Below are 13,640 nucleotides of genomic sequence, written 5' to 3' on the forward strand. Positions count from 1 at the left end.
TCTCAACTATATCTTCCTCGACTGAGACTCTGGCAGCATCTTCTTCCTTGGTAAAGACAGATGCAAAGTACTCATTTAGTACCTCGGCCATTCTTGCATTACATGTGTGAATGTCTCAGGAATGTGCTAACGACATCACCCCACCTCAAACAGATATGGTACTGCTAGACTACACAATTTTGATGGTCACTTCTGATACTCACACTAATAGTTCTAATCAACATCCTGAATAACTTGCATGTTCTTGAGAATTTTCCCCTTGTGAACTGAATTTAACTTAATAACCACAGTTTTTTCATTCCTTCTTGGGGTGTAGGAATTGCCGGAAAGTCTGGCATTTATTGCCCATCTCTGCTTCTGCTTGTACTATTGTAGTTCTGTGTGGTGAAAGTGCTCCCACAATGCTGTTAGGTAGAGAGTTCCAGGATTTTGACTTGATGACAATGAAGGAACGGCGATATATGTCCAAATCAGGATGGTGTGTGACTTGGAAAGGAACTGGGAGGTGATGGTGTTCCTATGCACCTCGCTGCCCTTGTCTTTCTAGGTGGTGGAGGCTGCGGGTTTGAGAAGTTCTGCCGAAGAAGCTTAGACGAGCTGCTGCAGTGCATCCTGTAGATAGTACACGTTGCAACCATAGTACGCCGGTTGTAGAGGGGGTTGATGTTTAGGCTGATGGATGAAGTGCCAATCAAGTGGACTTCTCTGTCCTGGATAATAATATAAATTAATCCTAAAATTCTTTCCAGGCCAAATAGGTAAACATTTCAAAATGTACTGGCTTCCTTCAGTGACTTCAATCTGTTCATCATCTCTTTATCACTTACATTTTTTAACCTACATAACAACAATGCCTACATTTAAAAAAAACTTAATTGGCTGTGAAGTGCTTTGGCACTTCCTGAGATCATGAAAGGTACTATCTAAATATAAGCTGATTTTTAAAATCTCATCATCTTGCCCTAGAAATTCTTTCTCAATAAAAGTTGCAGTTATTTTTGATTATTGTGTGCTGTTTTGACTGGCTAACACTCAATGAGGGATGCTTGAAGAAAAAGGAAATTAAAGCAAAGGTGAACAAAAGAAAAGGAGAGAAAATAATGTACTTTTTTTCATACTTAATCCTGGTTTGAGCTTTCATGTGTGCAAACTTGGGAACACCACACAAAGCTTAACTGACAAAGAAGAATAATGTTCTGGCATGGGTGGAGGATTGGTTATCGAACAGGAAGCAGCGAGTTGGGATAAATGGTTCATTTTCGGACTGGCAACCAGTAACAAGTGGTGTTCCACAGGGGTCGGTGCTGGGTCCCCAACTCTTTACAATCTATATTAACGATTTGGAGGAGGGGACCGAGTGCAACATATCAAAATTTGCAGATGATACAAAGATGGGAGGGAAAGTAGAGAGTGAGGAGGACATAAAAAACCTGCAAGGGGATATAGACAGGCTGGGTGAGTGGGCGGAGATTTGGCAGATGCAATATAATATTGGAAAATGTGAGGTTATGCACTTTGGCAGGAAAAATCAGAGAGCAAGTTATTTTCTTAATGGCAAGAGACTGGAAAGTACTGCAGTACAAAGGGATCTGGGGGTCCTAGTGCAAGAAAATCAAAAAGTTGGTATGCAGGTGCAGCAGGTGATCAAGAAAGCCAACGGAATGTTGGCTTTTATTGCTCGGGGGATAGAATATAAAAACAGGGCGGTATTGCTGCAGTTATATAGGGTATTGGTGAGACTGCACCTGGAATACTGCATACAGTTTTGGTCTCCATACTTAAGAAAAGACATACTTGCTCTCGAGGCAGTACAAAGAAGGTTCACTCGGTTAATCCCGGGGATGAGGGGGCGGACATATGAGGAGAGGTTGAGTAGATTGGGACTCTACTCATTGGAGTTCAGAAGAATGAGAGGCGATCTTATTGAAACATATAAGATTGTGAAGGGGCTTGATCGGGTGGATGCAGTAAGGATGTTCCCAAAGATGGGTGAAACTAGAACTAGGGGGCATAATCTTAGAATAAGGGGCTGCTCTTTCAAAACTGAGATGAGGAGAAACTTCTTCACTCAGAGGGTGGTAGGTCTGTGGAATTTGCTGCCCCAGGAAGCTGTGGAAGCTACATCATTAGATAAATTTAAAACAGAAATAGACAGTTTTCTAGAAGTAAAGGGAATTAGGGGTTATGGGGAGCGGGCAGGAAATTGGACATGAAGCTGAGTTCGGATCGGTCAATGCCCTGTGGGTGGCGGAGAGGGCCCAGGGGCTGTGTGGCCGGGTCCTGCTCCTACTTCTTGTGTTCTTTAGATTTGTGGTTGGGATCAGATCAGCCATGATCTTATTGAATGGCGGAGCAGGCTCGAGGGGCCGATTGGCCTACTCCTGCTCCAATTTCTTATGTTCTTATGTTACTTGGAAACGAAGAAAAGTAAACCAAATAAATGAATTTGTGTTTAAAGCATTACGTTTAATACTTGGCTCACTTGGTAACACTCCCACCTTTGAGTTAGAAAGTTGTGGGTTCAAGCCCCATTCTGGGTCTTGAGCACATAATCTAGGCTGACAGTTCAACAGTTTATTGAGTAAGTGCTGCATTGCCAACGGTGCTGTGTTTTAGATTAGATATTAAACCAAGTTTCCATCAATAACAGATGAATGCATCATTCAGCTCATTTACTGTTTCTGGGATCTTTCTGAAAATTGGCTGCTGCATTAGCCTACATAAGCAGCTACTGCACATTTCAAAAGTAATTAATTGCAAATGATAAGGCACTAAGTAAATTGAAGTTCTTCCTTTACATTCGTACTTTGCTAAGCACAAATATCTGCTGGTAATTTTGTCATTTTAATGACCATTGTTGATTTAGTACATCAAATATTTTAATTTTTTTTGTTCTTTTTTTGAAGAGTCAATCTCCTGTTGGACCAATATAGGAAAAAGTCCCAGCTTTTCCGCACCAAAGTGGTCTTGGCTCCTCTGGGGGATGATTTTCGCTATGACCAATGGTCAGAATGGGACCAACAGTTTCAAAATTATCAGAAGCTGTTTGATTATATGAACACCCATCCAGAGCTCCATGTTAAGGTACGTTAAATCCAAGAGTGCAACACATATTAAGCACCACAAAATAGTTTGATGTGAAGAAATAAATTTATTTTATCATTTTGTTTCCTGTAATATATACAGATTGTGAAGTCTTTTTAAATTCTTTATTTATTGATTTCCTCATACAAACTGATGGTTCATCAAAAATATACGAACGTACAAAAATGGTGAACAGGAAAAGACCAGCTGGTCCATCTAGGGTGTCCCATACAGTCATGTTGCAATCGAGCATCATAGTCCCTACCCACCTGTAGCCGTGTAATCTCCTGGGATATGGAAAAAAAAGATTTTTTTAAAATCCTATGCCAATTCAGAGGAAAAAAATTGTGGGAAATTATTTTCCGACCCCTGAAGGCGATCAAAACGAGTTCCAGGAGACCACAATGACAATTATTATTATTTGCAAATGCAGAAGTGGTACATTAAGGATTGCTCAAAAAAAAATCAAAATACAAACTGCAAAGTAGGGAGATAAACTATAAGTTGAAGATCTCAAAAGTGTCAGATATGAAGAACGTCAAGGGGCTTAGGTAGACATCATTAATGCTTCAGACTTTCAGTAGCCTCGGGATCAACATTGTGGAGTCCATAAAGTCCTCCTGGTAGACCAGTATGAAATGAGTAGCCATTCAGTAGATGTGCAGCATCCTCACTGCAACTACAAAGAGGGCTGTTCGTGAGTTCTCACGTGTAGTCATTTGCTGCACACCTTACCACATCTAAAATGGCTGAACTTGCACCAGAAATAGTGTGGCAGTTTGAAGCCAGGCAGTGTCTCATCAGGCTGGGTGGTGATGAAGGAATTTCTTACAGAAACCTGCTCCATCTCATTCTGTTTGTCATTGATGCTGCCTCATTATTGCAATGAGGCAGCATCATCCAACTTCCCATCTACCTTTTGTATGCAGTGATATCAGCCAGTCAGGAACTTGCCTTAGTTCCCTTATGAACGCTTTTAGCAAATTCACACTTAGTACATGAGCTGGCATCTTGTTCCAAAGGTTAATGACCCTCTGTGAAAAGAAAACCCTATTGACATCTAACCTAGTTCTATGTTTATATAACTTGTATGGATGTCCCTTGGCGTTTTCCCAACCTATCTAATTCATATAGTCTATCTACATCGACACAGTCTTGTCCCTGTATTATTTTAAATAACTCAATCAAATCTCCCCAAAGTCTTTGCTTTTCTAGAGTAAATAGACCCAGCTGTCTGTCTGTGTGGTAACTATGGCATTTTAAACTTGGTTTTAATTTAATGGCTCTCCTCTGAATCTTTTCCAGAGCTTCTATAATTACCCACCATGTGGGGGTACCAAAAAATTTTTGAGGCCTAACCATGGTTTTGTACTATAGTGCCTTTTGTTTTATATTGGATCATCCTAACAGTGAGGCCTAATACTTTATTTGCTTTTGTTATAGTCTTGCAGCACTGATCATATACCCATAGAGACTCATGCACTAAAACACCTAGGTCTCTTTCCTACCAACAGATTTTAGTTCAGAACCCTGCATGGTATACTTATGCTTGCTGTTAACTCTACCCATGTGCATAACACTACATTTATCTATAGTAAATGTCTCTGCCAGACACATGCCCATTCCCCCCCTGTGCATCTAGATCTGATTGTTGTCAAGTTCCACATGTATGCTGACGATACCTCTCCACCACCTCTCTCGACCTCCTCTCCCACCGCCCCCCCCCACCCCCCGCCTGTATTGTCAGACTGCCCATCCAACATCCAGTCCCGGATTAGCCGCAATTTCCTTCAGTTAAATATTATCTTTTTTCTTCTGTGTTGGTAATTTCCTCACTAGTTGGATTGCCCAATCAACCCGATTCAAGTCCTCTGCCGTCTTTGTATATCTAGCTCTCTTGAAATACATGTTTCAGCATACAAAACAAATTTGCTGTCAAATTGGGCTAACAATCTTTTGGAAGCAAACAAATATGGATGACACTGATGTTAGCATCAAGCTGAGAGGAGAGACGCTGCCAAAAGCAGACTTTATCTATTCTGGGAGTGCAGTATGCAGCAATGTAAACATATGACGAGTACTCGGCTAGAGTTGGCTAAAGTCGTTAGGCCTTTGAACAAACTAAATAACATCTGGTGAAATACTAATGTGTCTCCCAAAAGATCAAACTGTACAATAGCAACATTTTGTGTAATCTGCAACAAAACTTGGGCAAAAACAAGGCTACAGGGAAGAAATTTAACTCTTAATGTCTTCACAAAGTACTCAGGATCAGCTGGATAGATAAAGTGATGAACAAGACAAAGAAAGAACAAAGCAATGACAGTTGGCTAGGTCATGTGCTCAGAATGCAAGACCAATGATGATCACATCAAGCACTAAAATGACAGCTGAGTATAAAGTAAAGTATAGACGGCTAGGAATAACCCGGTAGAACACTGTACAGAAGGACATCCAGGAAACTGACATTGCCTGGAAAAAGGCGCAGACATTAGCCTAAAACAGTGCTAGCCCTACGTGCCATGAGCAGTACAGGAACTCACAGAAAGATGTATAAAAATGGGATAATTTGATATTTATACAGAGGAAAATCAACTTGAGTCATTTTCCTTTAAAGAATTTTGCACTATATTAACTGATTCTCTCTCATGCAGCTGTTTATAGGCCGGTTTCTGATTACAATCACAGCTTTCTTTTCCCCATTGTCATCAACAGACTTGCCTGTTGGTCAGCGCGTCAGAGTTTTAACTTTAATGGTTAATGATTTTTTAAAAATTGTCATTTTGCTGGATTTTAATGAAATTTGATAGCATTGACTTATTGTAAAAATTTGATTTTGTTTTTAAAGATTTTTTTCAAGTTTTACAAAGATGATGATGAGAATTCAGGGAGTATGAGGAATATGCCTTCTGAGGGCCTCAGCAGGCAACTTGTTTATAGCATACCTGTGTCCCAGACATTCTTAGGATTTCTTTTTAGGAATGCATTGCTTAAACCATTGTTCAGTTGGGCATCCAAGTAATAGAGCCTTGCTGCCATCAGACAGATATGACCGTAGAGCAACATTTTCCTGGCTTCAACTTCCTCCTCCTACATAGCCTGTCATACAGGTTATTTTAATTCATTTTCAGGAATGGGTTCAGTTGGCAAGGCCAACATTTTTGCCCATCCCTAGTTGCAGAAGGTTTGATACAACTGAGTGCCTTGCTAGGCCACTTCAGGGGGCAGTTAAGAGTCAACTACACTGGTATGAAAACAGTCACATATAGGCTGAATCAGGTGAAGACGGCAGGTTTTCTTCCTTAATGGACAATAGTGAGCCAGTTGGGCTTTTATGACAATTCAACAGTTTCATGGTCTTATTTGGGAGAAGGGAGTACAGTCTGCTCCAGTGGCAATAAGGAATAACATGTTCTATAAGGTTCCTGTGGCAGTAGATGTAGTCCTGTTCAAGCAGCAATTTCCCTTCCAGGTGTAAACAAATATCATAGTGAAGTACAGAACAGGAGGAGGCCATTCAGCTCATCAAGCCTGTGCTGGCTCTTTGAAAGAGCTATCCAATTAGTCCCATTCCCCTTCTCTTTCCCCATTGCCCTGTAAAAAAAAAAGAAATTCCCCTCAAGTATTTATCCAATTCCCTTTTGAAAGTTACTATTGAATTTGCTTCCACCACCCTTTCAGTCAGTGCGTTCCAGATCATTACAACTTGCTGAGTTTAAAAAAAAAAGTTCCTCATGTCGCTTCTGGCTCTTCTGCCGATCACCTTAAATCTGTGTCCCCTGGTTACTGACACTTCTGCCATTGGAAACAGTTTCTCCTTTTTTACTCTGTCCAAACCGTTCATGATTTTGAACACCTCTATCAAATCGCCCCTTAACCTTCTCTGTTCCAAGGAGAACAGTTCCAGCTTTTCCATATAACTAAATTCCCCATCCCTGGTACTATTCTAGTAAATCTCTTCTGCACCCTCTCCAAGGCCTTGACATCCTTCCTAAAGTGTGGTGCCCAGAATTGAACACAATAATCCAGCTGAGGCCTAACCAGTGTTTTATAAAGGTTCAGCAGAACTTCCTTGCTTTTGTACTCTAGGTCTCTATTAATAAAGCCCATATGCTTTTTTAACAGCCTTCGCAACTTGTCCTGCCACCTTCAAAGATTTGCGTACATACACACCAGGTCTCTCTGTTCCTGCACTCCCTTTAAGATTGTACCATTTAGTTTATATTGCCTCTCCTCATTCTTCCTACCAAAATGTATCACCTCACACTTCTCTGCATTAAATTTCATCTGCAATGTGTCTGCCCATTTCACCAGTCTGTCCATGTTCTCCTAAAATCTGTTTCTATGCTCCACATTGTTTACTACATTTGTGAGTTTCATGTCATCTGCAAACTTTGAAATTACACCCTGTATACCCAAGCCCAGGTCATTAATATATAACAAAAAGAGCAGTGGTCCTAATACTGACCCCTGGGGAACACCACTGTATACTTCCCTTCAGTCTGAAAAACAACTGTTCACCATCACTCTCTTCTTTTTGTTGCTTAGCCAATTTTGTATCCACGTTGCCATTGTCCCTTTATTCCCATGGGCTTTAATTTTGCTAACAAATCTATTACGTGGTGGTACTTCAGAAGCCTTTTGAAAGTCCATATATACAACATCAACCACTTTACCCTCATCAACCCTCTCCGTTACTTCATCGAAGACCTCCTCTATTCAAGAAAGGAGGGAGCCAGAAAGCAGGAAACTACAGACCAGTTAGCTTAACATCTGTCATAGGGAAAATGCTAGAATCTATGAAGGAGGTTGTAGCAGGGCACTTAGAAAATCTCAATGCAACCAGGCAGAGTCAACACGGCTTTGTGAAAGGAAAATCGTATTTGACTAATTTATTAGAGTTCTTTGAGGAAGTACCAAGCAACATGGATAAAAGGGATCCTGTGGATGCGGTGTACTTGGATTTCCAGAAGGCTTTTGACAAGGTGCCACATCAAAGGTTACTACACAAAATAAGGAATATAGGAACAAGAGTGGGCCATTTACCCCCTCGAGCCTGCTCCACCATTTGAAAAGATCATGGCTGATCTGTGATCTAACTCCATATACCTGCCGTTGGCCCATATCCCTTATTACCTTTGGTTGCCAAAAAGCTATCTATCTCAGATTTAAATTTAGCAATTGAGCTCGCATCAATTGCCGTTTGCGGAAGAGAGTTCCAAACTTCTACCACTCTTTGTGTGTAGAAATGTTTTCTAATCTCATTCCTGAAAGGTCTGGTTCTAATTTTTAGACTGTGCCCCCTACTCCTAGAATCCCCAACCAGCGGAAATAGTTTCTCTCTATCCATCCTATCTGTTCCCTTTAATATCTCATAAACTTCGATCAGATCACCCCTTAACCTTCGAAACTCTAGAGAATACAACCCCAATTTGTGTAATCTCTTCTTGTAACTTAACCCTTGAAGTCCGGGTATCATTCTAGTAAACCTACGCTGCACTCACTCCAAGACCAGTATGTCCTGCCAAAGGTGCGGTGCCCAGAACTGCTCACAGTACTCCAGGTGCGGTCTAACCAGGGTTTTGTATAGCTGCAGCATAACTTCTGCCCCCTTGTACTCTAGTCCTCTAGGTATAAAGGCCAGCATTCCATTAGCCTTCTTGATTATTTTCTGCACCTGTTCATGACACTTCAATGATCTATGTACCTGTACCCCTAAGTCCCTTTGGACATTCACTGTTTTTACCATTTAGAACTCATGGTGTAAGGGATAAAGTGCAGCATGGATAAAGAATTGGTTAGCTAACAGGAAACAGAGAATAGGCATAAATGGGTCATTTTCAAGTTGGCAAGATGTAATGAGTGGGGTGCCTCAGGGAACAGTGCTTGGGCCTCAACTATTTACAGTCTATATCAATGACTTGGATGAAGGGACTGAATGTATGGGGTTGCTAAATTTGCTGATGACACAAAGGTAGGTAGGAAAGTAAGTTGTGAAGAGGACATAAGGAGTCTGCAAAGGGATATAGATAGGTTAAGTGAGTGGGCAAAAATTTAGCAGATGGAGTATAATGTGGGAAAATGTGAACTTGTCCACTTTGGCAGGAGGAACAGAAAAGCAGTATATTATTTAAATGGAGAGAGATTGCAGAACTCTGAGGTACAGACGGATCTGGGTGTCCTCATACATGAATCACAAAATATTAGTATGCAGGTACAGCAAGTGATTAGGAAGGCAAATGGAATGTTGTCATTTATTGCAAAAGTAGAGATGTTTTGCTACAGTTGTACAGGGCATTGGTGAGACCACATCTAGAAAACTGTGTGCAGTTTTGGTCTCCTTATTTAAGAAAGGACATAATTGCTTTGGAGGCGGTTCAGAGAAGGTTCACGCGACTGATTCCTGGGATGAGGGCGTTATCTTATGAGGAAAGGTTGGACAAGTTGGGCCTGTATACGTTGGAGTTTAGAAGAATGAGAGGTGATCTTATTGAAACATGTAAGATCCTGAGGGGATCCTTGAAGGGGTAAATGCTGAGAGGATGTTTCCCCTAGTGGGAGAGACTAGAACCAGGGGCACAGTTTAAAAATAAGGGGTCTCCCATTTAAGACAGGGATGAGGAGAAATTTTTTCTCTGAGGGTCGTGAGTCTGTGGCACTCCCTTTCCCAGAGAGCGGTGGAGGCACGGTCATTGAATATTTTTAAGGCTGAGTTAGATAGATACCTGATTAACAAGGGAGCCAAAGGTTATAGTAGGTAGACTGGAAAGTAGGGTTGAGGTCACAATCAGATCAGCCATGATCTTATCAAATGGCAGAGCAGGCTCGAGGGCCGAATGGCCTACTCCTGCTCTTAATTCGCATGTTCAATCAAGTTAGTCAAACACGATGTTCCTTTAACCAATGCGTGCTGACTTTCATTATTTAGCCCATACTTTTTCAGGTGCCAATTTATTTTGTACCAGACTATTGTCTCTCAAAAGTTTCCCCACCTCTGACATTAGGCTGACTGACCTGTAATTGCCAGGTTTACCACTCCCCTTTTCTGAACAGGGGTGTAACATTTGCAATCCTCTGGCACAGTCCCCATACCTCAGGAGGCTTGGAAGATTGTGGCCAGAGCCTCCGCAATTTCCACCCATACTTCCCTCAGTAACCTAGGATGCATCCCATTTGGACCGGGTGACTTTTCTACTTTGAGTACTGCCAGTCTTTTAAGTACCTCCTTCATCTATTTATATCTTATCCAATATCGCTACTACCTTCTCCTTTACTGCTACATTGACAACATCCTCTTCTGTAGGGAAAACCGATGCAAAGTATTTATTTAGTACCTCAGCCATGCCCTCTGCCCCCACAAGAAGATCTCCTTTTTTGTCCATCATTGGTCCCACTCTTTCTTTGATCATCCTTTTACTATTTATATGTTTCTAAAAAATCTTTTGGGTTCCCTTTTATGCTAATCGATTCTCACACTCTCTCTCTGCCCCTCTTATTCCCTTTTTTAGATCTCTATACTTTCTGTATTCAGCCTGGTTCTCTACTGTATTATGAATCTTACATTTGCCACAAGCTTCCTTTTTTCTGTTTCATTTTAATCTCTATATCTTTCGTCATCCAGGGAGCTCTAGCTTTGGATGCTCTTCCTTTCCCCTTCATGTGAATGTGTCTATTCTGTGCCCGATCCATCTCCTCCTTGAAAGCTTCCCATTGTTCAATTACTGTTTTGACTACCAATTCTTGATTCTTTTTTTTTATTTGTTCATGGGATGTGGGCGTCGCTGGCGAGGCCGGCATTTATTGCCCATCCCTAATTGCCCTTGAGAAGGTGGTGGTGAGCCGCCTTCTTGAGCCGCTGCAGTCCGTGTGGTGAAGGTTCTCCCACAGTACTGTTAGGAAGGGAATTCCAGGATTTTGACCTAGCGACGATGAAGGAACGGCGATATATTTCCAAGTCGGGATTGTGGAAAACCATAAAGAGATACCTGACCATATTAACTTTCTAATACACCTAAACCATAAAGAGATGCCTGACCATAGTAACTTTCTAATACACCTATTAGTGGTGTATTATGGTTATAAATGTGGACTTGACCATATTAATTTCCTAAAACCCTTAAAACCAAAAGAAAAGAAGAAATGCATGATGGATAAGTTGATCATGTTAACTGACCAGCTGAATATAATAGAAAGCTTATGTTTTAGTTCTCACCAAAGACATACAGAAGCGCTATTGTTCGCTTATATTGATAACTGTCTGACTAACAGAAATGAATGACCATATAGCCTTGAGACTAGGTACAGACCCACTGATAAGAAAGACTGTTTATTAAGGAAAATTACTTTCCCAGACAGTGTTCAATAAATCACGAGGCAGTCATGAGGAACCAGAGGGTGGGTTCCCTATTTTGATTGACTAACCACTTGAACCAATAAAGAATGTACATGTACGCCCATATTCTACACAGGTAGGCGTTACTAATTAAACTGTATAAATGTGAACTGTTTCCTTTGGTCAGTGAAGAGGTTGTCCTGACCATTGTTCAGAATACTCTTCCCTTGTATACAAGTTTCTTTTAATAAATTCTTACTTGTCTGAAAATAAGTGTTTGGAGCTAATGCATTGTATATAATAGGTAATAAGTTTAAGTTTAAGTTTTCGACAGGATGGTGTGTGACTTGGAGGGGAACGTGCAGGTGGTGTTGTTCCCATGTACCTGCTGCTCTTGTCCTTCTAGGTGGTAGAGGTCGCGGGTTTGGGAGGTGCTGTCGAAGAAGCCTTGGCGAGTTGCTGCAGTGCATCCTGTGGATGGTAGGCACTGCAGCCACTGTGCGCTGGTGGTGAAGGGAGTGAATATTTAGGGTGGTGGATGGGGTGCCAATCAAGCGGGCTGCTTTGTCCTGGATGGTGTCGAGCTTCTTGAGTGTTGTTGGAGCTGCACTCATCCAGGCAAGTGGAGAGTATTCCATCACACTCCTGACTTGTGCCTTGCAGATGGTGGAAATGCTTTGGGGAGTCAGGAGGTGAGTCACTCGTTGCAGAATACCCAGCCTCTGACCTGCTTTTGTAGCCACAGTATTTATATGGCTGGTCCACTTAAGTTTCTGGTCAATGGTGACCCCCATGATGTTGATGGTGGGTGATTTGGTGATGGTAATGCCGTTGAATGTCAAGGGGAGGTTGTTAGACTCTGTCTTGTTGGAGATGGTCATTGCCTGGCACTTGTCTGGCGCGAATGTTACTTGCCACTTATGAGCCCAAGCCTGGATGTTGTCCAGGTCTTGCTGCATGCGGACTCGGACTGCTTCATTATCTGAGGGGTTGTGAATGGAACTGAACACTGTGCAGTCATCAGCGAACATCCCCATTTCTGACCTTATGATGGAGGGAAGGTCATTGATGAAGCAGCTGTAGATGGTTGGGCCTAGGACACTGCCTTGAGGAACTCCTGCAGCAATGCCCTGGGGCTGAGTTTATTGGCCTCCAACAACCACTACCATCTTCCTTTGTGCTAGGTATGACTCGAGCCACTGGAGAGTTTTCCCCCTGATTCCCATTGATTTCAATTTTACTGGGGCTCCTTGGTGCGACACTCTGCCAAATGCTGCCTTGATGTCAAGGGCAGTCACTCTCACCTCACCTCTGGAATTCAGCTCTTTTGTCCATGTTTGGACCAAGGCTGTAATGAGGTCTGGAGCCGAGTGGTCCTGGCGGAAATCAAACTGAGCATCGGTGAGCAGGTTATTGGTGAGTAATTGCCGCTTGATAGCACTGTCGACGAGACCTTCCATCACTTTGCTGATCATGATGTGGAGATGCCGGTGATGGACTGGGGTTGACAATTGTAAACAATTTTACAACACCAAGTTATAGTCCAGCAATTTTATTTTAAATTCACAAGCTTTCGGAGGCTTCCTCCTTCCTCAGGTAAATGTTCAGGAGCCTGAACATTTACCTGAGGAAGGAGGAAGCCTCCGAAAGCTTGTGAATTTAAAATAAAATTGCTGGACTATAACTTGGTGTTGTAAAATTGTTTACACTTTGCTGATGATTGAGAGTTGACTAATGGGGCGGTAATTGGCTGGATTGGATTCCAATCCACCTGGGCAAGATCTCTTTTTAACTCACTGAAATTAGCCCTCTTCCAGTTAAGTATTTTCGCATTTTACTGTTCCTTGTCCTTTTCCATAACTATTGTAAACCTGATGATATGATCACTGTTCCATAAATGCTCCCCCACTGAAACATGCTCCACTTCTACCACTTTATTCCCCAGAACTAGATCCAACATTGGCTTCATTCCTCGTTGGCTGGAAACAAACTGTTCTAGAAAGTTCTCTTGTACACATTTCAGGAATTTTTCTCCCTCTTTGCCCTTTACACTGTTACTGTCCCAGTCTATATTGGGATAATTGAAGTGTCCCATTGTCACTACTCTATAGTTCTTGCACCTTTCTTTAATTTGCCTGCAAATTTGCTCCTCTATCTCCTTCCCACTATTTGGTGGCCTATAGTATACACCCAGTAGCGTAATAGCTCCTGTATTGTTTCTTAG

The 13,640-nt window shown here is 41.8% G+C and overlaps 1 protein-coding gene across 3 annotated transcripts in view; it reads left to right on the top strand.

The window, feature by feature from the left end:
* The window catches only part of man2a1 (mannosidase, alpha, class 2A, member 1), a 198,463-nt gene that overhangs the window by 43,527 nt on the left and 141,296 nt on the right, over positions 1-13,640 (top strand). For all 3 annotated transcript variants that reach the window (XM_067982943.1, XM_067982942.1, XM_067982941.1), the window contains exon 8: positions 2,907-3,084. In XM_067982943.1, the coding sequence (XP_067839044.1) occupies positions 2,907-3,084 (178 nt within the window). The remainder of the gene's footprint in view (positions 1-2,906; positions 3,085-13,640) is intronic.

The sequence above is a fragment of the Heptranchias perlo genome, chromosome 4 (genome assembly GCF_035084215.1).
Source record: "Heptranchias perlo isolate sHepPer1 chromosome 4, sHepPer1.hap1, whole genome shotgun sequence".
Lineage (NCBI taxonomy): Eukaryota > Metazoa > Chordata > Chondrichthyes > Hexanchiformes > Hexanchidae > Heptranchias > Heptranchias perlo.